This window comes from Macrobrachium rosenbergii, chromosome 6, assembly GCF_040412425.1.
Source record: "Macrobrachium rosenbergii isolate ZJJX-2024 chromosome 6, ASM4041242v1, whole genome shotgun sequence".
Classification (NCBI taxonomy): domain Eukaryota; kingdom Metazoa; phylum Arthropoda; class Malacostraca; order Decapoda; family Palaemonidae; genus Macrobrachium; species Macrobrachium rosenbergii.
This window is the reverse complement of record NC_089746.1, coordinates 50359012-50386305: the sequence shown is the minus strand read 5'-3', so window position 1 is coordinate 50386305 and position 27294 is coordinate 50359012. Positions and strand designations below refer to the sequence as shown.

General features: G+C 35.2%; 1 protein-coding gene across 3 annotated transcripts in view; it reads right to left on the bottom strand.

The window, feature by feature from the left end:
• The window catches only part of LOC136839535 (DBH-like monooxygenase protein 1), a 104958-nt gene that overhangs the window by 7572 nt on the left and 70092 nt on the right, over window positions 1-27294 (bottom strand). For all 3 annotated transcript variants that reach the window (XM_067105750.1, XM_067105749.1, XM_067105748.1), the window contains exons 4-16: window positions 21683-21832; window positions 10547-10717; window positions 9187-9273; window positions 8295-8490; window positions 7280-7384; window positions 6016-6179; window positions 5114-5231; window positions 3998-4122; window positions 3509-3651; window positions 3185-3211; window positions 2726-2853; window positions 2225-2370; window positions 1648-1813 (exon numbers count right to left, since the gene is read on the bottom strand). In XM_067105750.1, the coding sequence (XP_066961851.1) occupies window positions 1648-1813; window positions 2225-2370; window positions 2726-2853; window positions 3185-3211; window positions 3509-3651; window positions 3998-4122; window positions 5114-5231; window positions 6016-6179; window positions 7280-7384; window positions 8295-8490; window positions 9187-9273; window positions 10547-10717; window positions 21683-21832 (1726 nt within the window). The remainder of the gene's footprint in view (window positions 1-1647; window positions 1814-2224; window positions 2371-2725; window positions 2854-3184; window positions 3212-3508; window positions 3652-3997; window positions 4123-5113; window positions 5232-6015; window positions 6180-7279; window positions 7385-8294; window positions 8491-9186; window positions 9274-10546; window positions 10718-21682; window positions 21833-27294) is intronic.

The following is a 27294-nucleotide window of genomic DNA, read 5'->3' as shown; positions in this document are numbered from 1 at the left end:
TTTGGTTCATGCACCTTGCCAGACAACAGGTTCTACAGATTCCAGATTTTACAGCAGCTTGTTCAACTCCAGCTCCTCATCTAAATTCCATAAACTCTTTTTGACTTTAGCAGCTAGTTTGGTTTCTGTTACTTCCTCCTTTCCTGATGCCCTCTTAGCTCTCATAACATCCCTGTGTAGTTTCAGTGGGTTGACTGTTTTCCACCCAAGCCACAGCCATGGCACCAATGGATTTACTGGTTGACGCTGCTCTACTGTCATCTATTGCCATTCTACTGATGATCTACCTAGTTCCAAGTTTATGAATCTGGCCACTCTTATATTTTGTTGCATTCACAGTAACAGAGATTCTGGTGAATTCAGTTACTTGTTTCATTGCTATTCAGCTCCTGTCACTTTCTGGCTGCTGCCACTCTCTTTGACATTGCAGCTTTCATGCCTCACACTGTTCTCCTAGCCCTTACAGGGTTGGTCCAATGATTTGAAACCTCCTGCATTCCTGATGTCATAATTTTTTTAAATTCAGCTGCTCTTATGGTTCTAGTACAATGTCTGTTACTAAGCACATTTCTGGCTGCTCTCCTGGTTTCCATGATTTTCTTGGATACAGCAGTTCATCTAATTTCAGCTACTCAACTGGTTTCAGCAGCTCTCAAATAGCCATAAATGCAGTAGTTTTCCAAGCTATGATTGTCCTAGTTTTGGTAGCTCTTTTGGCTTTAGCTTAGTTCTGGGCACTCCCTTGATGTGACAGTCTCATGCTCTGGCAACTCCTGATCTTTACTTTATTCCTCCTGGTACTACACCACCTGCATCCAACCACTTTCCTGGTACCAGGACCTTCCTTGATACCAAGAGCTCTCATGGTTCCAGCTGCTCTCCAAAATTCCATGCCTCTTTTAGATACAGTAGTTTGTTGGGCTTTAGCTATTTTACTGATTACTGCTTCTTTCAGTCTGTAATTGCGTGCTAGAATCCTGATGCTCAAATTGGTGTAGTGATTCACCTGACTCCCCCAGTTCAATTACCTCCAGCATCTCAAGTCCATGGTAGTTTCCTGGATACAGCACTCTTGCCTGGCTTAGGTTGCTAACCTGGCTTAACAGGCTTTTTATTCTCTGATCACTATAAACTGAACAATCATTCACACCTGGTATCAGCTGGTCTCCCAGTTCCAACTGCTCATCTGTTTCTAGTGCTCTTCAAGAAACCCAATGCTCTCTCATTGATCTGGCTCTTAGATCAAGTGCTTATCCAATTCCAGCTAATTCAGTTCAGCAGCTCTCCTGGATATAGTACTCAGCCTATTTTTATCTGCTTTCTAGGCTACTGATGCTCAAATGGTGCCAGTAACTCTTGTAGAAATACAATTTTGGAGGCAGTTCTCAAATGGTGCCAGTAACTCTTGTAGAAATACAATTTTGGAGGCAGTTCATTGCTAATGTCTAAACATCCATGGGATGAGGCTACACACAGGTAAAGTACTTTTGATATGTTACAGGTACAAGCATCAATCCAAAAGCAGAAGTCTCGGAGCACATCAACTACCTGCAATCAAGCTGTCATAGACTAGGGTTTCTGCTGAAAAGCAAACTTTAGGTATACTGAACAGCAATGTATCAATATGTACAGGATTACATTTCTTACCTTTATTATGTTCCTTGTTTATGTTAGGCTTGACTGTTGTTCTGGGACTATCTGACTGTATTTCAGGTTTAAATAGTTCAACATCAGTTTCAACACTGGGAGATATGCACTCTTGCTTCAGTGGCTGAACAGAAATGAAGTCTGGAAACTTGATTTTCCTAGGCAGCTGAAATAGAAGTTAAATATTTAATATTGTGTTTTTTTTCACAGTACTTTCAACATTGCAAAACAGCATACACCAAGAGTATGTATCCTCCACTGGCACTACACATGATCATAGTTTTTTTGCAATTAAGTTCACTCAAATTGAATAATAAATCATACATGTAAGACCTGCAAATTAAGAAATCAGATTGAAAATATAGGAAAAATTTAATTTGTCAGTTTAAATGTTGCCTGGAAATGAATTCAAGAGTTTCTTAAACATTACAGCAAAAATCTTATTTCAATAGTTAGTCCTTTTCAATAGTTAGTCCTTTCTTATTTCAGTAATTAGTCTTCTTAATTAGCTTAATACTTTTCTTCTATTGCTAAAAGATAAGATACTTCTGAGCTATAACCAATGTTCAACACTTACTCCTTCAATCAATATGCGCCCATGGTTCTCACAAGTAGGCTCATGTTGACCAAAGCTGATCCTGTCCTGCAACGCTGATATTAAACGTGCATCCTTCCATGTGTTTTCATCATAAAGGATGTCATAAAATGTTCTATTGTAATACTCTGTAAACAAAAGTACATTATAATTCATACACAGATTATTTTTTGCCCCTGATATCCTTGAAATTATGTTCTTTTTGAAAGCATACAGAAAAAATTATAAAGTTTCCAGTATTCCCATTAAAATTCTGACACTTCAATATTAATTATTTTACATAAATCAATAAAATTTTAAAAATAAAATTTCACTAAAAATAAAAAGAAAAAATAGTGTATACACAGTAATTATGTATGACCAACATTAACTGATAACAAGAAAATGATTGATATTTACAAACTAGTCAGCATACAGTATATGAATCAAAACTAGTATGGGCTACAAAATTCTTTACTTTTTTACGTTCCACAGTAAACTTACTTGGTGGCGATTTTACGACTACGTAGTGATATATATCGCCAAGATGAATATTTTGAGGTTGATTATTGCCCTCAGTGAGCATGTTTGACAGGTCACTGTTTTCATCTTCTTCACTGATGTAAGCTTCGCTGAAAGTAGAGGCACAACATCAGATATCAAAAAGTTTAGTGCTAAATAATGCTGGCTGGCTGCAAGTGCAGAACCAGTGAAAAACAAAACCTAAAACATCTTAGAGCATCCCCAGTTCATTTTTAAAGGATATGCTTAAAGAAATACTTGAATTTTGTCATTATTATTTTTCAAAATACATGCATAAATTTGTCAAGTAGCACTACTGTATTTGGATTCTGACAACTGAAAAGACAGATTGGATATGTTTTTTTTTATGTTTTATACTACTGCTGCAGGTTTTAAACAAATCTGCTTGCATAAACTGCTTTGGGAAACATTCGTACATACCTGAAACTCTGATCGTTAAAAATAGACCTGCAAAAAATAACGAATTAGTAAAAATTCAATTAAAACATTTTAACCACTTTTCCTTTTAATGTTTTTGATTAAGCAGACTAAAGATGGTTGTCATTGTTGTATCAATACCTAGAATAACTCTTCCCTTCCTTGTAAATTAAGATTAACATACTATAATACAATAAATGCCATTATTTCACAGTAAGTAGTTCAGTCAACTAATTAGCATATTAAATAAGCTGGCATAATACACAGTTATCACCCACAGTTTAATCCAGGCTACTGGTCCACACCACGTAACATGATAATACTCACATATCATTGTTGTATAGATTTTCAATGCCAAAGGTATCGAAGACGAGAGCCATATCTGGTTTGGAGTAACAGCCTGAGAGGTTGACGCGCGGGTAGTACATCAAAAAGGCCAGGCACATTTCATCCTCCGTGCTAAAGCCTCCCTGTTGATTTTGAGAAATGCTTTAATTTCATATTTACATACGAAGAGGCTTACTTCATATAATACCTCATATAATAATACTTCATATTTCTTAATACTTCGTATAATTATTCATGTTGCTTAGCTGAATTCTCCACTTAATATCTAATATTCTCATCAACATCCTTCTAAACAGCAGCAGCAACAGTAAAACTTGAAATACTATATCAAGTAAAATACTATCAAGTAAATTAACCAGAGTTAATTAAAAGGTTATGCGTATCAAAACCTAAAATAATAAACTATTTTGCTTTAGTATTATAACCGAGGGCCAGCCATCAACACAAAGATTACATCCATTTACTTACAAAGGTTGGGAGTTTTCTTTTCGAAGAGTCGTATCCGCACTTAACCACGAGTGAATCACCCGGTAAAATCTTCATTTCCTCATCAAGAACCCTCGCTTGTTGATAGTTGAAATCGTAACTCATATCTGAAGTGGAAACAGATACATTGCTTAATTCACTGTGACGTCACCTGTAGAGAAATTTTCTTGCATTTCTCCGTGATTATCACTGAATTCAAGGAATTTAAATACACGAAATTTTGAAATTAGTTTTCATTTTTCCTAGGATACGAACCTACGATTTCACAGATGGCTGTCAGCGATTTAACAGAAAAACAGAAGCTTAACGGGTACGGCTACGAGTCATCCGTGACCCGAGCTGGGTAGCTTTATCTACGTATTCTGTGACTTGGTAATAGTCTTAACAATACTGTACGGTCATATAATTAGAGTTGAACAAAATTAAAAACAGTGTTATTGACGGGATATCTTCAGAGAATTCCTTCTTTAAGTCAAAAACTTGAAATTTACAAGTGTTAAAATGAAAAAGGTAATAAATTTAAACCTTTTTTCAGGGAATAAGCTTATGTCACACTTTAAGGAATTGACATTCTACATCGGGAAGAAACCAATATGTTTAATATATAGAAAATGGAGTAATAAAGAGATTTTCAACATATATACCACTATTATTATTATTATTATTATTATTACTACTACTACTACTACTACCACTACCATAACCACCAATTATGATAAATAGACTAATAATAGAAGCAATAGCGTATAAGACTGCATTCCAACTTTGTCAAGTTTACATACCTCTGCCTTACTGAACCTTCAGCAATCGAGGAATTCAGTGTCACAATAAAAAAAAAAAACCTTCATCAATCGAGGCACTCCGTGTTTCCATTTATAAGAAACATTCAACAATCGAGGAATTCAGTCTTACCATTTTAGAAAACCAACAAACGAGGGATTCAGTGTTACCATTTAAAAAACCCCACAACAATCGAGGAATTAAAGGTTACCATTAAAACAAAAGACTTTCAACAATAGAGGACTTCAGTGTTGCCACAAAAAAATCCACAAAAATCCAAAATTCTCTGAGTAATGACCACCTTTAGAATCCGCTCACCTTTGAAGACAACGGGGAGTTCCCGTCCCCTCCGTATTTGTTGTATGGAAATGGAAGACGCGATGAGATGACCATGAAGGAAACCTTGGAACACTTTGATGCCCTCTGGTGGTATTGACTGGAAATGATGACGGGAAGGTTACTCGGTTTCTAATGAAATGGGGTCATAATTAAATCATCCAATAAAATTCAGAGAGAGGATGATGATAAGGGATTACTTGAAATATTCTACGTCTGAGGGAACCGATGAAGGTGCTGATTAATTGATTATTGACAAAATTCTTGCGAGAAGCAACAAAATTTAATTTATTCACATATTTCCAGCTAAAAACATGGTAGAATTTTCAGAACATATCTGGTCTAGTACTCCATCTATTGTGGTAAAATACGTTCTTGTCAGTAGAACTTACAATGCAATAAATCAGCTACTCCAATTTAATTGGTAAAATTTGCAACCCACTCTTTCATCATACTTGAAATACTCATAGCATATTGACCTAACCTTACATAAATCCCGTTCTTGTAGGGTGAGTAACGCAGTAAAAAATGCATTTAAATTACGTTACAATACTATTTCCAAAAATTAAAATTTATCCCCAAATCAAAAGTTAACAAGATATGCAACGAGTTACAACAAACGATGGTCAATTCCACAGAAAACGTGTTAATGGACAAAAGCAAAATAATTATTACAGTTTGATCTGAAAGTATGGTTAAGAATATTCTAATTAATAAAGGTGCTTATAACAAAAAAAGTTGAGGCAAATGAGTCAATTTACTAAAACAGCAAAGCACCCTTCCGCTAAGGGACTAAATTGAAAGATTTCTTGCATGAAGGAAAGCTTATCAGTCAAGAAAGTGAATGCAATCGAGTACCAAAGACAATTTTTGTTCACTCTTACCTTAGCAGTGCAGGCATCGGTGCAATGTGCCACTGTCTGCCACTTCTGCCCCGGGGGAATTATGTGCGTCGGAGAGACAATGTGACCTAGGGTGAGGATACCAGCATCGTACTGACGTAACTTGTGGGTGTAATGGACTCGAACTCCAGAGCTGTCTGTCACACCTGCAAAATATTATTATTATTAAAATAGTTTAACCAGACCACTGAGCTGACCATCAGCTCTCATAGGAAGGTAGACAAACTTTTAAAAGGTGGAAGTTTGATACCAATGGACCCTTTTAATTTTAAAACACTGCTAAAGACCAAATAAAGTGTCTAAGAACGGAAATAGCATTGCTGTTTACCCGCACATTCACAGTTCCCTAAGATTGGGTTCTACAGAGAAAAACTTCAGTACAAAATATATGACAAAATATTTTTTGACAAGAAAATTGCTTCCTTTGTTAGTGAAAATAACATATAGACATTTAACAAGGACACTACTGACTTAAAGACATTTACGTAGTATATAACTGCAAAACTTTGTCCAAGTTATAACTATTTACGAAAAATCATTCTCTGGGTGATACTATGAGAATTTTTTATTATACAAATACTAGTTAGAATTTAAAAGTTAGTAACAAAACAAAAAACTATTGTATACTTTTTCCTACGGGGAATTAAATAAACCAAATATTATTCTGATACATGCGAATACATTAACAATTCACCAGGACTCTGATTGATACCTAGTAATAAACCCATACTGAACCACTCCACCTGATACTAATTACCTTACCCAGAAAACTTAATGGGGTTACGGACCAAAGTTCAAGCCTGGAAACTAAATTAACAACGTGGCTGTCGAAATTAAATTAAGTTAGCAGGGACTACATCGTCGTGGCATGGAAGAAAACATACCGGTTATTAATGAATTTTAAATGAAAATAAAGATGAATTAAGTGTCGTAGAATAGAATATAGAATTAGGCCAAAGGCCAAGCGCTGGGACCTATGAGGTAATTCAGCGCTGAAACGGAAATTCGTAGTAAAAAGGTTTGAAAGGCATAACATGAGGAAAACCTCGCAGTTTGGAGAGGGTGGGAAGTAAGATGGAAGGGAGATTATGAGCGGAGGTACAGTAAAAAAAGAATGAAAGGGGGTGCAAACTAGGGGCCGGAGGGACGCAGCAAAGAACCTTAAGTAATGCCTACACAGAAATGCATGAGGTGCACTGACGGCACTACCTTCCCACGATGAAATCGAGTGTGGAGTATACAATACCTTTCCTGAGGTTAGGATTATCGTAGTGTATTTCCAGCATGAAGTAAGTGGCTCCTCCGTGTTCCTCTCCCAGTGGAACACCTGCGTGCTCTGGATACATCTCACCTGTTCACAGAAAACACCCAATAATTAAAAAAATGCTCATATATTACTTCATAACCCTGAACAAGTGAGAAATATTTCACCTGAAACGTGCCTCCCATCATGACTTCAATTGCAATCATGCAATGTAGCCTACCATTTTCAGGAAACCCTAGTGGCCAAAATTGGTTAAAAACATTACTCTCTCTCTCTCTGTTTTCTTCTGACGTTCAGACCCACTGTTATTGCGGCGCTAGTTTGCAACATCTCTCTCTCTCTCTCTCTCGTTTTCTTCTGACGTTCATACCCACTGTTATTGTGGCGCCAGTTTGCAACACTCTCTCTCTCTCTCTCTCTCTCTCTCTCTCTTTCTTCTCTCTTCTCTCTCCCACTGTTTTCGTTTTCTTCTGACGTTCATACCCACTGTTATTGTGGCGCCAGTTTGCAACACTCTCTCTCTCTCTCTCTCTCTCTCTCTCGTTTTCTTCTGACGTTCATACCCACTGTTATTGTGGCGCCAGTTTGCAACACTCTCTCTCTCTCTCTCTCTCTCTCTCTCTCTCTCTCTCTCTCTCTCTCGTTTTCTTCTGACGTTCATACCCACTGTTATTGTGGCGCCAGTTTGCAACACTCTCTCTCTCTTCTCTCTCTCTTTCTTCTGACTTCTCTTTGCTCTCTCTCTCTCTCTCTCTCTCTCTCTCTCTCTCTCTCTCTCTCGTTTTTCTGACGTTCATACCCACGGTTATTGTGGCGCCAGTTTGCAGTATCTCTCTCTCTCTCTCTCTCTCTCTCTCTCTCTCTCTCTCTCTCTCTCTCTCTTTTTTCTTCTGACGTTCATACCCATTGTTATTGCGGCGCCAGTTTGCAGTATCTCTCTCTCTCTCTCTCTCTCTCTCTCTCTCTCTCTCTCTCTCTGAGTTTCCAACCCCTTTACCTTCAGAGCCGACCGCCCATGCCACAATGGGCGTGTTACACGCTGACCACGAGAAGGGCATATTTCGATCGTAGCACTGGGCTCCGGGTGCTTCCACGAACTTGTCCAGGTAATGGTGGGAATTATCCAGGTGACATTCGTAGAGTAACATGTGGTGGACGTGTTGCTCATTACCAGACTGAATGGCTGGCTGATACTGGAAAAAGTAAATGGAATGGAATATAGAATTTCGGCCAAAGGAGATCGCTGGGACCTATGAGGTCATTCAGCGCTGGATGGGAAATTGAAGGGTAGGTAAGTCTGAAAGGTGGAAACCCTCGCAGTTGCACTATGAAACAATTGTTAGGAGAGGGTGGGCAGTAAGAAGGAAGAAAGAATATGAATGGAGGTACAGTGAAAGGAATGAAAGGGGTTGCAGCTAGGGGCCGAAGGAAAGCTGCAAAGAACCTTTAGTAATGCCTACAGTGCAACCCGTGAGGTGCACTGACGGCACTATCACCGTATGGGGGTAAAAAGTAAAGAAATTAACTTAAGGTAATTTAATTTTTGGTCTCAGCAGAAGTCATAAGTAAATAGCTTAACCAAATGATCAAAGCTGTTTATTTCTTGACAGAAAGTGCCAGAATTGTGAATCCTACTTGAATGTTTGTCAACCCTGAAATGTGCTTTGTTATGGTGGTCAAAATTTCGAGTGAATTCTTCGTACAGAATAATAAATTTTAACCTGGCTTTGACCTTTGTGTTTTTACATTTTAGTGGGTCACAAGAGCCTTTACAAGTTACTAAGTCAATTCTGCACCAAGACATTTAAAGAGGCATTTTTAAAGGCTAATTTCAAACAGTAAGTAAATTTAACACTTACTATTCACGATAGATAAATAAATATACTTACCCCTATAACATGGGTTTTGCTTGCGAGATCTGGGATCTTATAAAGTTTACACCAGTAAAGTGTTCGAAGGTTGTCTGGTAAGGAAACCTATAACAAAAAAAAAATTTCACTTTATTACGTTAAATTTGCATATTGAACTATACACAGATTTTAAACAGGTAAAAAATGCGCCGAAGTTTCTTCGGCGCAATCGAGTTTTCTGTACAGCCGCGGCCCATGAAACTCAGCCATGGTCCGGTGGTGGCCTGTGTTGTTGGTACCTATGGCGGTGCCAAAAGTACGATTACAGATAACTTTAACCCTAAATAAAGTAAAAACTACTGAGGCTAGAGGGTTGCAATTTGGTATGTTTGATGGATGGAGGGTGCATGATCAACATACTAATGTGCAGCCCTCTAGCCTCAGTAGTTTTTAAGATCTGAGGGTGGACAGAAAAAGTGCGGACGGACAGACAAAGCCGTCACAATAGTTTTCTTTTACAGAAAACTAAAAGGAGGTGGACAAGTTAGTGTAGTGCAGACACTATATAGACTTGCGATTTGTCGAGTAATGTTTTTAAAGTACAGTGCCAACTAGCGAACAATGCGCCTCTGGAAGCTATTGTTATCACTGACACCTTCCGAGGCATAATTGTTTATAGTTGCCTGAACATGATGATCAAAACAAGCAGTTGTGTTCTGTCTGTTATTTGTCATTTCATTTAAAAAGGAGGGATTGTCGCTTTCGTCTGTGCCAAATTTTCTTCTTTTTTTCTATAAAATTTCAAATATTTTAGTCACACCGGCATTACCTTGGAAACTTGGAAGAGGGCTGAAACCCGCCGGATATGTGATATATCACAGTCTCAAAGCCTATCAAAATTGCCGTAATTTCCTCCGACCCTACATGAACCCAACTTACCATCTGTTTACCCTTTTTAAAATCACGTTTAAACAAACAAACAAACATTATAGAAACACGCATTTAAGAAAAGACAACATAACGAAAACTATTTGTTTCCATATTACTAAAACAAAGTGCCCTTGTTTTCTAGCAAAATAGCTTGCCCATTTTTAATTTAATAAAAGCACATCTTGCCCTTAGTTTTTTATGTAATATGATCATAATTTTCCTTATTTTTCAATATAATAAAAAATACAACTTGGTTTTTTAATATAAAAAAATTGCCATTTTTTCTAATACAATAAAATACACCTTTTCCTAATTCACAGTAGCAACCCTGTTTTATAATATAAAACAAAAATGTCCTTGATTAATATAACACGCCTTGCCTTAGACAATAACAAAACGCAACCTGCCCCTCATCGTAATAACGAAACAACTCGCTCTTGCCTTTTCAATATAAAAAAAAAAAACTTGCCTTGGGCGAGAGCACGTCCCAGTACAGGACGTCGGGATTCGCAGGCAGATTCTGAGGCTGGGGTTCCCGGAGATAGAGGCTCCTCGTCCCCTGGTGGCTGTGTCTCTGTATTCTGTCCAGGCTGTACGGGTCTTCATCGTCGTAAGCCCAGATCACCCTCACTGTGTCGCCCTGCAAATGAAGAATATGTGGCAGGTTGGAAAGAAAATTGTGCTGGTTATGACACGAAGGATAAGGGAAAAAGTGGAATTAATATTTAAACAAGCGAATGAATAAGTGAATGACTGAATAGATAGGGTTGACTGATTGACTGATTTATAGATTTTTAGGCATAGATGCCAAGCACTGGGGCAACTAAGGCCACTCAGCGCTGAAACGGAAATTGACAGTAAAAGTTTGAAAAGTGTGACAGGAGGGAAACCACGCATTTGCATATGAATCAACTGTTAGGAGAGGTGAGCAGTAAGATGGAAGAAAGAGAATAAGAACGGGGGTACAGTAAAAGTAATGAAAGCAGTTGCAGCTACGGGCCGAAGGGACGTTGCAAAGACCCTTAAGGAATGCCTATATTGCACCGCATGAGGTGCGCTGACGGCACTACCCCCCTACGGGAATGAACAGATAGGGGTATAATGAAATAATTACTGTAGTTACTTGAGGAAAAATAAATGTATATGTAATTAAATAGCGGGATTCATAAAGAAAATAATAAATTTACGAATGCCTAATGTATAAACAAATTCTTAAGTATTTAGCTAAATGGATATACAAATACATAAACAAGCATGATATCTATATGTAAATACACAAAAGGATTCACATACAAATGAATAAAGCATTCTGCCTTGGATATATATATATATATATATATATATATATATATATACATTATATATATTACATATACATACACACATATATATATATATATATATATATATATATATATATATATATATATATATATATATATATATATATATACATAATATAATATATATATATATATATATATATATATATATATATATATATATATATATATATATATATATATATATATATATGGAACATAAAAGCCTAAAAAAACACGAATAGGCAAATACACAAATTCATAAGTCATAGATAAACAGATAGATATATTGATACACAAACAATCATAAAAATATACAAGCAAATACACAAGAAAGATACACGTACATGGATTACAAAAGCTTTCGAAAATAAGTCGAGTTTCGCTAAAGAATGTAAAAAATAAAAAAAAAAAAGTCCACACATTAAGAGTACCTTTCTTTCACGAGTTGGTCGTTGGGTAATTAAGGGAGGGTTAAGCAAAAAGAGCGCTAATCTCTTTGAAAGCTTTGTCACAATGTCATCGATCCGTTAATACTGTTGGAGGCATGCGATTATGACCTTACTGAACGTTCCGCTCATTAACTAACAACTATAGGGTGGCAAGTTCCTTCACTGCTATTAATAAGCTCGTTTATGTACGAGTGACTGCACACTTGCCGAATAGAAAGAAACTATTATTATTATTATTATTATTATTATTAAATTATTAAACAGACTAAAACATAACAACTGACTATAGAAAGCTAAAAAAAAATAAGATGTAATTTCATGAATTAGAATGGAACGACAAAAAATCTGTCAATGAATTTATATATAAATAAAAAAATTATAAAAAGAAAGTGTACTCGAATGCTCGAAAAGGTACGGGAAGGAAAGCTGTATGGAATTACCTTCTGATAAAATTTCACCGTTTAAAGTGAAAGGCACACTACGCATGCGTAACATATACAACCCAAATCGCTTTCAAGCACACATGTAAGGAGCACCAGTAAATTTGTAATAAATCTATACATGCATAATAGCTCTGACAGTCATACGGACAAAAATTTTTGTCTTTTTCCAGCCAAAAAGGAACCTAATATTTTTTTCTCTACCAAAAATGAAACTTTGGACCACCTAGATCTTTTGTTTATTAGAGAATGTATCTTTTGTTTATAACATTTTAAGTAAATAAAATTAAAACTTCCATGATACTTTGAGTAACTCGACCTAAAACCAACAACATACTTAGGAACTGCAAGTAAACATTGCAAGTGTTTGCACGTATTCGTTCCTGAGGGATGATCAAAGTCATTGGCATGGCGTAAGTTTGACCAAAGCTACTATCAGTAGTTTTATAATTTAACAATCCAGCTGATTTTGTACACTAATTACATTATTAAACAAATGGATATAAGGGATATATAAAACCATCAGCCAACTATAAAACTCATGAGCTTTTGATTTCACCTTCCCTCCTAACTCCTACGTTGTGGAATTATCTTCCTATGATGTGGAATCCTCCCTATTCAATTATCCTCGTTTTCTAAAGCTTGGGTGGAATCCTTCCCATCCCATTATCCTCGTTTTCCTTAGTAAAGTGTCCACCTGCACCTACTTAAATTAACCAAAATCCTTCCTTTTTTATCTTTGGCCTGTGAACGCATTGTTAGCCAATTTATAATATCGGTCATTACCAAATAAATTCATTACAATGAAATAATCACAGGTTAGTCGTAAGGAAATACTTAGCAAAATCAGCTATGAATGTCACAAGAATTGTAGCTTAAAAGGACATACCTTATTGAAAGTCTTTTTGGAAACACCAAGGAAACCTTTAATCTGATCGGTTTGACTTGTGATCCACAACTCGGACGAGCATATTAAGATTAGGCTGACCAATAGCTCCGAGGAATCGTAATGTGGACAAATCTCTATGATCGTGAACAGAATTAAATATAAAATATTATATTAAGTCATGCATCATTTATGATGGTATTTGTGACTTCAGTTTATAGACTAATTAATTTATCATAACAACCCACTGACAGGTATGGCTACGGCAGATGAAGAAAAAAACCTGTAAACTTTGTGGTGTCACTAACGAATTTACGACAGCAATGAAATATTGTTCATTGTTCATTCATGAACTATTGGGGAAACTTATCTTACTTAACTGCTCTTAGCATTTAGCTCATTGGAGGTCAAAAGCGTGGCACAGTACATGCTATGTTGAAGGAATCATTTTTGTTTGGATATAAATATCAACAGCAACAAATTATAACTAATACTTCAACAGGGAAGGGATTCTGACAGGATAATAAATGGTAATTTGAAATTTAAGACTTTACGGCTTTAATCAATGAAGCAATGTTAGTCTTGAAGGTTCGACTTTATAAGAATTCGTTTTCCAAAACTCAGTTCCTTGTACTTCAATGAACAAAACCTTTTATTCTTCGGATTTTTAGGCTTGTTATACTAGGGAATATCAAAAGATCAGATTTTATTTTATGATTTATAATGTCGCTGATTAAATGTTTGAGAAAATTATTCTAAATATAACACGATGATTCTCACGCAGACACTAGAATATCTAGCAAATTTCCCTTGGCTCCGAGTCTCCTGCTGACACGATACATAGAACGAAAAATTAGAGAAACTCTGGTATCAATCTCACAAAGAAAAAATACTAGAAATTATTAAGAGGGAGGACGAATCGCATGCTTACGCTAATCAGAAACTACAGGTTTTTAAACGTGACAAACCGTGTCTTTCTTGCTTATATATACCTACAATTTAGCACATAAAAAACCGTGACCTAAATTACAAACACGGTAAAATAGAGAAGATAAATCTGCGTCGTGATTTCTCTCTGTGCGTGTTCAGTGTTTGGGTGTATATATTAGCACACACTTTTGCTCACGCATTTGCCAAATTTTTGCTTTTCGAAGGTGTAAAACTCGGGTTATCATTACCATGCATGTTTGGTAAAGTGGGAAAGAGGTCAGCCTAGGGAAAGGGGTGATTGCACCCTTGTGATAGGTTTAGTATTTATGTATAATTCGTCTTTTCGTGTACTTCTGTGACTGGTTCCTATATAAACTAAAGTCTTTTTGGGTAAACGCGTGTATGTTGCTGCGCATGATTAACTAGAAATTTATTAGCTTTAGGAAAGCATATTACTAACCGAAATTTGCATATTAATCTAAAAATTCAATAAAAAATTCAGTTAATTGTAAAAACCTCCGGCATTTTCGATGAAGAGTCGTTACTAAAAGAATTAATGTTATATTTTTTCTCAATGCAAATTAACAATAAAACTTTTCTCCTAATAACTGGTAGTGTTTATCAAAATATAACCCTGGGCGGTTTTGTTTCAAATTCATCAGTTAATCTGTTGTGTAATGACTGCCTTTTCAAGTTTGACAAAGTAACAAGAAACCTCTGGAAGTGCTCGAGTGTGGAGATTCCTATAGACCACACCTTTCCCAATTAGGTTATTATTATACCAAATGGGGTACAAGTCAACATACCCGATCTGTAGCAGGCAAATTACAGACTATCACCTACGGAACATAGATGAGCCTCGTGGCTAGATAATAAACCAACTAATACATACTTTATTATCTCATTTACTTAAGATATTAAAGGACCTATTACATAGTCGCTAACTCATATCTTTGACTCCTTAAAAAACACTTTATGACCAGTGCATCAAAACCGCTTTACAATACTAATTAGCTTGTTAAAATTGTTCACCACGTCATATTTTTATCTTTTTCAAAACAATTAAGCACTGGCCAAGTCTCACAAACATGCTGTTTCGAAGTCAAACTCAGGTGTACCAAGCACCTTCTAGGATTTCTACCAATTACAATTTCCTGATTGCCAGGTCGGGGAAAAGAAGTCCCGTCTGGAAAGACCTAAGTCCCATCAGGGAAAAATAAAGTTCAGTCTTGGAAATATAAAAGCCCAGTCTTGGAAATATAAAAGTCCAGTCTTGGGAAAAAATAAGTCCAGTCTGGGAAAAAATAAGTCCAGTCTGGGAAAAAATAAGTCAAGTCTGGGAAAAAATAAGTCCAGTCTGGGAAAAAATAAGTCCAGTCTGGGAAAAAATAAGTCCAGTCTGGGAAAAAATAAGTCCAGTCTGGGAAAAAATAACTCCCGTTTGGAAAAAAATAACTCTCGTTTGGGAAAAAATAACTCTCGTTTGGAAAAAAATAACTCTCGTTTGGAAAAAATAACTCTCGTTTGGGAAAAAATAACTCCCGTTTGGGAAAAATAACTCTCGTTTGGGAAAAAATAACTCCCGTTTGGGAAAAATAACTCCCGTTTGGGAAAAATAAGCCCAGTCTGGGAAAAATAAGTCCAGTCTGGGAAAAATAAGTCCAGTCTGGGAAAAATAAGTCCAGTCTGGGAAAAATAAGTCCAGTCTGGGGAAAAAAAATTACTAAGTGGATTTCGTGTTGAAATATTAGCTACGGGAGATAAAAAACTGATATATTTAAAAACCTACTTATTAATTATCGAAAAAACTCTTAGAAATTTAAAAGTCTCGATGAAGTTTCAAAAGCTTTGCTATCCTTCAATCATAAACACAATAACTAAACCGCAAAATTCTCTAGAAAAAAGCATAAATGACGGAATGGTAAGTAAGGCAACAGATACGGACAGGTATACACTGGAATATAAGAGAACAAATAATATCTAGAAAGAAAAAATATATAGAAAGAAATATATTCGCTAATGTAGGGAGAAACATGAAAGCATATAGTTGAAAAAAAATTGTGGGTCCTCCACTCTTGAAATGGTTCTTCATCCTGATATATTTACTACATTTGGGTTTATGATTTTACGATAACTCTTATAATGGATAATTCGGGGTAGGCATTGCCCATGTGTAATTTTAAGACAGTTAAGAAGAAATAAAAAGCATAAAAACATTAAATGCCATCAGAAACTGATCTCAGAAGTACCAAAATGTATAAATAAATTTACAGATCAACTCACACGTGTTAAAATTTATTAAGGCAAATGTATAACTGAATATATTCGTGAATCTTATTGTAGATGAAGCATGTGTAAATTGTCAAAATTCGTGAAAAAGGCCATCTTTAAGTAAAACAACTTTTGAATAATAATTGCGAAATTACAGACTTTCAGCTAAAACATACAAAATGCATAAATTTTAAGGTAAAAGTTAGCAAAAACTACTACTTGGCCACACCTTGAGTACAGCAGAACAAGGACAATTGAGAAACGAAGACCACAACAGCAAACATCAATCAAAACACAGGACAAACACAAAACTCATAACTCTTGGAAAACGTCGCTATAAAAAAGCTTGAAAACCTAAAACATTCTTATCAAGGAAAGGGTAATTGTTAGGTGTCCATCTTTCCATTAAGGGAATAGCAGTCATAACTATGTCCAATGTAAACACACGACAGATTTTACAGACAGATTTTACAGCCGAAGTATGCCGAGAGCAAATAGCAGATTAGAGTGGCAAGGCTGAAAGACTATGCTTAAGTGCCGTCAATTATACGCGTTTGTATCGACAAGGGAGGGCAAAGTGATATATAGATTAGAATTAGATACTTCGCTTGATAATACTGTTTGGGTACTCTAAAACTGTTTCGTAAGGACGCACACTGCTGAGATTGCTGCTTCGTAAATCCTGCTTTTCTCGAGGTTAAACTAAACTTCATACCATAAACAATAAATAAATAAAATCTCGAGTTTTCATTACAGTTAATGTGGACGAAAAGGATCTCAGGAGGTCTAGAAATAAAAAAAAATAATTGAACAACGAAGCTGACACTTTTCTCTGAAGTGTTCAGACATTTCTCTAAATTGTTCAGACGTTTATCTATAACACGGCATAATCACTTCCGATTCGCACGTTTCTAGAAAAATAGTCATTTGGTTTCTTTGTATGCTTTACGAAAACATACGACTAGCCGAAATCTAAATGCGTTACTCGTGAACGTGCCTTTTAAGTACATAATCCAAACATTATAAAAATGTTCAGGTAATTTTTAAAATGCGGGAGTTTCGATGAAGAGCCATTAAAAAATGCTCAAATTTATATTTTCTGATAACGGCCACTCTCCCCCACACCTCCCAAGACACAATCATATGATCATCCTTTGTTTTCTTTGAAATGCAAGATTATACTGACTTTGTTTTATGGATTTAAAAAAATAAAAACTTTCCCTCGAATTTTGAAAATGTTTTATGCACATAAATGTAAAATATTATAAATGCAGGGTCTGTCGCACTAAAAATTTGAACTAAAAAAAAGAAAAACAACCTTGGACATATATTACGGAATAAAGTTGCAACAAAAAATATAAAAAAAGACTGATAAGCAAGCCTACTGCCACCTTAAAAGCTACAAGCACAGACAGAAAGAGAAGGTCTGCTCACTTCGCCCAAAATCCCCCATGTAGGGGAGCTTGTCTACCTCATAATTGCGTCAGCAGGTGAATTGCCGTAATGAGCAGGTACCTGTAAGATACGTCATCGCCTACGTAGTTACCCCAGATGGGAGGCGACTCCACCCAATTGGGTAGACCATTTCTCTCTCGGCCTTGGGCGAGCCAATTACCAAATACTCCTTCGATTCTCACATTACTGTTTCCGTCAACATCATAAATATATTTACCAATGAACCAGTCTCAAATGCAAGTTAGTTTTCTGCAATACCGAATCTTTCAAGCCACATGATCTATATTTACCGAGAGCTTACATTTTGTGATTAACTCCTGCAAGAACGATTTCCATCATCTGATAACAATGGACGTTACACTTAGCATCAAATAACCAATACTTATTCTAATACGCTGCTAAATTCAATTCAAGCCAATTATTGCTTGTAATTTTGCTAACACGCAAACACGAGCAATCGTAACAAAGCTCGTACCCAAAACTTAGCTTATCTGTCATAAATATTAGAGGTAAAAATATATTTACATAATACCGACCTTTCAGAAAGCCCCGATTTGGCAAGTGAAACCAATGAACACTTCAAGTCTGAGCACTACCGTGGATAAGAAAACACTGAATTCCTGAGATTTTCTACTTATACTTGTTGGCTGAAGGACGGCAAGAGCTTCCTCTAGAAATAGTTACAAAATGAAAACTAAATTGCTTTTCGGTCTTTTGGGAAAGATCGGGTAGTATGCTCCTTGGAAGAGAGAATATTTTAACCTTTAGTTCATATTGAAATTTTTTTTTTCCTTTACGTAAATTAAGAGGGGTAAATTTTATGAATGATATTTCGACTATTTTATATATATCATTTTTGACATTGAATGTTGACAGCCACTAAGAGTGCATCACGGTATAGTTAGGACCTAGTCTATACGCAAAATACATATATTTCAGTGTATTTTATTAAGGAAATAATTTATGAGTGAATTTTTCTTTACTGTTTATAATTTTGTGCTAAGCAACAAGCGCAAAGAAACTAGTCCATCTGCATAATTTTGGTAACATCAAACAAAATATGAATTTCGGGAGAACAGCCGTTTCAAAGTCTTTCTCCCTTCCAGGAAGGATTCAGAGAGGTTGCTTGACCGATTCATTTCTATAAACTGGCGTTGCAACGACTATGGTCAGCGACGCGGGAAATGAATTCTTTAGACTAGCTTCAGAAAGCGTTGCAGTCCTGTTTCTCAGGAGAGAGGAGATAGGGAATGAGGTGGGTAGCCAGACGAACAGTCTACCTTTGACGGACATTGCTCAACTGCGCTGATAGGAAAGCAGTAGTTGGTATGTTTGTGTGCGTATACAAGCACGCATGCGCATACCCACGGCACACGTATATATACGTATATATATATATATATATATATATATATATATATATATATATATATATATATATATATATATATATATATATATATATATATATATATATATATATATATATATATATATATATATATATATATATATATATATATATATATATATATATATATATATATATATATATATATATATATATATATATATATATATATATATATATATATATATATATATATATATATATATATATATATATATATATATATATATATAAAAATGTAATGACAGTAAGGCCGCAATGCAGCGCAACGCCGAATCATCATCTTGCAACAGCGTAATGAAGTCGCCCGTATACAGAGGAATTTCTGGGGGCATCTGTCTCTAGGGGTTGTTTGGAATGCGATCGCTCCGTGCGGTCGAGCGAAACCAAACCGTGGTTTGAGATTGCTAACCCATCTCGGGGGGAGATTGGATTTCTAGCAATCGTATCGCAATGAGGACACAGAGTTTCTTTCCAGTCTCGATTTCCGCTGGGTACGAATGATAACGAATACAGCAAGTTGGAGTTTCCTCAGTTTTGCTCAGTTACTTATAAAAGCTGGTTGGTTTAACCAAACAATCTTTTCCTATTTTAGTTTCCGCCGGGTACGAGAGATAATAACAAATACAGCTACTGTAGTTAGAATGTCGTCAGTTTTGGTTAGTATAAAATCCAGTTTAACCAAAACTGGTTTTAACCAAAACTGGTTTTCCTATTTTGGTCTTGGTAGGAAATTCTCTTTGGGGAAAAATCCCTCAAACAAAAGTAGGAAAAATAGTCACAATCCTGTATACCTAATGATGACAATGCCCTTCGTTTAAAATTATGCTCGAGGCAGAGTGAAAATTAAAGAAAAAAAAAAAGCATGTCAAAACAACGAAGATTATTTACAGTTTTTTATTTAACCTTCAGTCTTCCTCATCAACTTTTAGTGTATATGATATTTATAGAAATATACAATACTTGAAAACATACAAGAATATCTTACTATGATCAGCTGCAATCTTCTAGGTTTTACTTCAATGGCAGCTACAGAATAATTTTTTCCCCCTAAAATCTCATACCCTCAACCAGATGACACCTCTTGCTTTAAAATCACTAATATGGCCTTTGCAAGACCAGAGCCACTGTGGAACTTTGGGTAACCTTTTGTTTTTCCTCGTGATATCATGAAGACACTCTACACTTTGATACAGGGTTTTGTTGGTCTCACTTCACACTATTCATTTTTACTTTTGAGTTTTGTATTCTTAAGTGTTGACGAAGCGACATATGATCCATTTCTTATTTCTGTTGTTCTTCGGGATTTCGTTCTCCTGTCTATGCATTTCCTCTTGCGCTTTATCTGCTGTTCCCCTCCTTCTATTAATTCCGAAGGTTTTATTCTCTCATTTACTCTTTTGTTCTTCTTTATCTAGGACACTGCTCAGTCAGCTTCTCTCTCTCTCTCTCTCTCTCTCTCTCTCTCTCTCTCCACTGCCCTTCTCTCTCTCTCATCCTCGGTTTTCGAGCAAAATCTCGAATTGCTCAATCTTCGTCCTTAAACTCTAATCTTCAGTTCATATAGGTGTTGGGGATTCTGTATCGTAGTTTAATCAGTGTATTTTCTACCTATTTCTCTGTCTACGCGCATTCATTCTTCTCAATCCAAGCAATGGAATTAAAATTCAACCTTCTTATTTTATTAGCATTCGTTGGTATTCAGATTACATCACGTTTATCTTCCAAACATCATGTAAGGCCAGTTATTATAAAAACTTACACTGTTTTATTACAATGTCGTTCGTACACGGCCAGTTGCTTTACGTACTTGGCAAAATTATGCTTTGTCTCATTTCCATACTTACCAGTCAGGCCATTCCTTGAATACTGCTTCCACAATCCAAGCAACTGTTACTGAATCAAAGGCAATTCGTTTTACGGTTGATGTTCACCCTCCCGTTGCTTCATGTTAATCTGTCTGTCTGTTTTATATAGGAGTTAGTATGTCTTCTACTGCTCGTACATGGACAGAATGCTGGAAGTCATCACTTCATCAGGTCATCACTTTGATGACCTTACTCTCCAGTACTACCATGGATTGGAATTCTTCCCTTCCTTCCGTTACGCCTGTGTTATTATAATTTACTTGTTCATTTTCTTAGGCGTTCAACCACCATATTTTTCTTTAATAAATTTTATTTATTTTATCTTCTTGACGTCTGGGTTAAATTGGAAGAGTTTTTTCTTACTTAGTTCCAGCTACTCATAACTACAAACATGCATTCAGCAACAGTTACCACAAGATTGCAACACCACGTTACACAAATTATCCAATCAATCAATTTAATCAACCATCCCTCCGGTATTAAAACAACCTACCAACGACTGTCATTCAAAGCATACTAATCTAAACCCTGGAAATCTGGAAGAGCAACTTGATAAATCTGACAACTTACCGACAGCTGGAAGTCATGTTGGTTGTCGCAAGTTGTCCAGGGCCTGGAAAACCGGACGACAGTGTGACTGGCGTTCTGATATCCTCCAAGCAACTGATAGTCTTGAGAACTGTCAATAGATGGCGTTAAGTACGCGAAAGCATAACGGTCCTGAAAATAAAGGAAACAAAAATTAGACGAGTCTTCAAATAAAAGTGTAACTACTCTTCATAAAAAGTCCGTCATGGCTAGAAAATTAAAAATGAGACGAGTCTCCATGTTGGTATTAACGTACAAGGTTCGAAGGGAAGTGATTATTCATTTTTCAGGAGGAGCATTTTACAGGAGCAAAGAGCAATTGTTTAAAAACTATAACCAGGACCTCCCTAAAATAAAATGGTAACCACTCTTAAGAAAAAGTCCGCTATGGAGGGAAAAGTAAAAAAAAAAAAATATATATATATATATATATATATATATATATATATATATATATATATATATATATATATATATATATATATATATATATATATCAGAATGTAAAAAAATTTGGGAAGGTCATCTGTCACTGATTAAATTATGATATCTGAATGATCATAATTGTTCGAAAGTCACTTCATAAATTACAAAACAGGAATGGTATTATTCTGGTTCTTGCATAAAAGTAAGTACATGTAATAAATACACAGATTATGAGATAAGTATAGTATCGCATGTAGTTAATACACAGATTTATTTATAAAATTTATAAACCAGGAAATATCCACTTTATCCTACTTGTTTTTGCAGGGGCTGCAAATCTTGCCTTTTGGAAAAGAAAAATCTAGTAAAAATCTTACGAATGACTAAAACGATGGAGAACGGAATTTACTGAACAAATTCCCTTAACTAGTTATTTGTATATTGTCGAAAAACACCAAAATTTTATATTACGCAAACACAAACGCTTTGCCTTAAAAGACGTAGTCACATTTACAAAAAGAAATTTTACAGTAAAAAACAAATGAAAATAGATTTCAAAGTAATTCAACTTCAGTTTTCAATGTCTAATTCGAGACACACACACACACACACACGCACACAAAATAAGTTCGGAAGCGACGGTATCAGTCTTGAGGCAAAAGCTGGGCAAAGATTTAAAAAAAATTAACAAAATTTGAATAAAAAATAAATAGAAATTATAGTGGGATTTTGATGGACGTTCATCTGATATCAGCCTTTGATCTCGATTATTATTATTATTATTATTATTATTATTATTATTATTATTATTATTATTATTATTATTATTATTATTAACAACAAATTACTTTCTCGTCTTATAACCTCTTCTTTTGTCTAGCAATACTTTCTCTAAGGACAGATCAAAACTGAAAGAGAAAATAATGGCAATAATACATACTTTATTTCTTATAAGATTGGGATGTACGTTCCACCATTACAGTTTCACACCTAGCAATAAACATTCAAGATACATAATGAAAATGACATTTCAACATTCAACGGGTATGAGGTGAATGTTAGTGAAAAAATAAAATCAAGTCACGTATCGACTGAAAAAAATGGTGGGAAGAAAAGCAAGAAACTTAATTAATATAACAACAGAAATCATAAGGAAACACAGCAATACCCTTGTGCATTATCATAATTAAAAATGAGTAGTAGTAGTAGTAGTAGTAGTAGTAGTAGTAGTAGTAGTAGTAGTAGTAGTAGTAGTAGTAGTGGTTGTTGTTATTGTTATTGTAAGACAAGTACCATTAGCAACGGTAGAAGTAAAAGTGCTCACTTTGATTCGCCCGAGAATATCCTTATCATAACCTTCGACATATCGATTCCTCATCGGTGATTTTCCCCGAAATAAAATCATATCGTATCAATTTTCTCTTAATAAACGACGAAAGTTCTGACTGCCTGACGTATGGACAGAAAGAATTACTTTACCAGGAATTACCAACATACACATTAAATTATGTCTGTTGGGAAAGAACTGTTCATAACTATCAAAGTTTCTCAGCATTTTCCAGAACATTTTCGAAGGAAACGGCACACTTTCAAAGGAAATGCCACACTCCTCTGTGTTGAAGGACCGGATTCTACTCCAGTCGGCTTTGTGAAATCATGTTACAAAGGCCCATAAAAGGATTTACTACCCAATAAACATCTGAAGTTTTCCTATTACACACACAAAAAAAAATTTTTCATAGCACGTCATATGTATTGAGCTGTCATGCATATTTATCCATTTTGATATGGCAACTACAAAGCTAATTTTGGCACCTAAATAGTTCATTTTCCGTGCAAGGCGCTTTAATCAAATCTCTCCCTATGGCGAAAGCTTTTAACCCTTTGCTCCAGCGGGCCAATCGGCAATGTTCAGTCCCCCTACCTGGGAGGGGTAACTGGAGAAGGGTTGCTGTTTAGGCTTGGTAAAAGAAGAGAAGCAATATTGCTTGCTTCTGACTTTTCCATTCCTTACTTAACAGCTATACTATGGCTGGGACTTGCTGTACTTTGTCCCTGCTATGGATTACTTAGTTTCTCTATGCTTTGTTTTCCTCGTAATACTTCTTTGAAGTTTATCTGTTTTTATTATGAAATGTACTTCATAAATGGTGCAGCAACCAAACTTTTGGTCACAGTATTATAAATTATTGTAAATGAGTATATAGAAAATTTTAAAATAATAAAGCAAAAATTAGTACACAAAAGACAGTATCGTCAATCATAACAAATGAACAAACACAAGAATCTGTGTACCAATAAACCACTAAAGACAGTCTCAATGTGAGACAACAAACATGTAAATCAGGACATTTCAATCTAAAGAGACAATACTCCAGACAGTCTAACAATGAATGTTTAGAACAGAACAAATCAAGTCTGAAGCACAATAACCTGAAACGGCGAATCACCTTGGGGCATAGCGTGACTGAGCAACACTTCGTGCAATGATTCTCCCATTGTTGAAAGACCTGCCTGTATACAGGGCTTAGACTGACGTATCTGGCAGCAAATTTGCAGGACAATCAAGGCGAATCAATAAGTTCAGTGTCTGGAAAGGAACTCACGGTCGAACACAGATTTTTCACACTCAAGCTGAGTGGAAGTAAGTTCACGGTTGGGCACCTACGGTTTTGAATGGCCGTGTAGTTATTGTTAACGTTCGCCTGCGTGACTCTTCCTGCGCGAATTCAGAGAGCATGTGTTGGAAAACATCACAGATATACGAGAGAGAGAGAGAGAGAGAGAGAGAGAGAGAGAGAGAGAGAGAGAGAGAGAGAGAGAGATTTCAACGTAATATGCTGGTTCTGATAAAGTCGTTTCTGAAACATTCAAAGCTTGTTTTTACAATAAAAAAAAAAGGTTGAGATTCATTACTTATAATGACATAAGTTTTCAGTAAATTTAAAGGAAGCTTAGACTTCGATGAAATCTGAGTTCTTACTATGCATCAATTAATGCCATTTATATAACAGTTCAGGTAGCAAAAAATACAACGATCAAAACTGAAAGTAAATAACAGGCGAATTTTATTAAATTCACTGATTCTCATTTAGAGTAATTAAGCTAAAAAATTCCTTTAATACTTAAAATTCTTCCAATTACATTTGGTTCTGTGCTTTACCCCCAGAACAGACATTCCAGATCATTAGGTTCAATCGTGACTTTTCTTGATTTTAATTTTGACCTGGGAAACCTTAATTTGCTCCACACCTGGTCAATATGTTCCAACAAAAGTCCTCAGGCTTGTGACTGAGCATGAATGGAAATACAAAAAATATATAACTAGCAATTATTGTTAGTTTGGAAGCACTTTCAACAAACAGGACTTACTTAGTCGACTGCTAATTGCATATAATTCTTTATATGAGTCATGTTAACAGGCATTTTAATGTACTGGAGGAGGAAAAGAGAAAAGTAAATTATTTAGTTACCAGGTTATAGCCAATGCCGCAATGAAGTACAACAACGAAGGTTCACTTTTTGAAAGTAAGTGTTCTAATATATGTAATTATTATACTATTAAAAAAGGAACTTCACTTATTACCTTGATTTGAAAAGTGTCAGTACTAAATTTAGGATTAGATGCACTTGCAACCAGAACTACATTTGGAAACCGCGTTTCATTAAAAACACATAAACATGTAAGTATGATATACCTCAAGTAAAGACGTGCTCCTTAAATGTACATGTATGTATGTATGTATGTATGTATGTATGTATGTATGTATGTATGTATGTATATACATATATATATATTATATATATATATATATATATATATATATATATATATATATATATACTGTATTATATAATAAAAAATAAACTGGGAGGAGGAGTGAAAGGTATTCCATTATCGTAAAATGCATTATGAGCGCTATTTATGTGCAAAAACATAAAAGAGAAACAACATATTTAACCAGTCCTATAATTCTAATACACACAAGGGCATATATTTATATATATATATATATATATATATATATATATATATATATATATATATATATATATATATATATATAATAAAGATATAAATATATATATATAATAAAGAATAAACTGCGAGGAAGAGTGAAAGGTATTCCATTATCGTAAAATGCATTATGAGCGCTATTTACGTGCAAAAACATAAAAGAGAAAACAACATATTTAACCAGTCCTATAATTCTAATACACACACAGGGCATATATATATATATATATATATATATATATATATATATATATATATATATATAAAGAATAAACTGCGAGGAAGAGTGAAAGGTATTCCATTATCGTAAAATGCATTATGAGCGCTATTTATGTGCAAAAGCATAAAAGGGAAACAACATATTTAACCAGTCCTATAAATCTAATACACACAAGGGCATATTATATATATATATGTGTGTGTGTATAGTATGAATATACAAACCTCCTTCACACCAATTTTAAAAAAACTGCTCTAGTATTAAAAACTGCTGCGTAACACTTCTAAATTTATCCATTTGGTTTCACAAAAAATCATATAAAATTCGGTATACAACATCGCATTATGATTTCGGTCTGAGTCTCCTTCTTAAATCATTGTAATGAAAATAACATTGTAATAAAAATTATAGGATAATTACTGCAGACCAAAAATAAAAAAAAATAGATAAAAACGAAATAAAATTAAAATAAAAACTCTCTAGAAGTGAATCGCACGCTTTTTCGCGACAATGACAGTCACAGACCCGTGTGACTTAATGACGGAACACTCTGGCGTCGCAAAGCATAGGTCATCAACATTTTTCTGAAGCTCGGCTGTCAATCACGACGAGAAGGTTCAACTTTGAAGGTTGAAAGTAATGGGGCAAATCCCTTTTGTTAAGGTAACCCATCATTCTAAGTCACTCAGTCAAACACGAGTTCCAAGGACTTGGGAAAGGATGGCTTCACACGTCGAGAACGTGACCTTGGTAATTGTAACGCCAGATAATTTACAGTCAATTAATTTGTCTGATCGATAAAATTGGCCTCCTTGAAAATATGATGGTTTGGTTAACAGAGAATTGTTGATTACAAAACGAATAAGCTCATACTAAACAAGTGTGCTCATATCGTCAAAACAACGATAATATGCGATAGTCCAGATACCT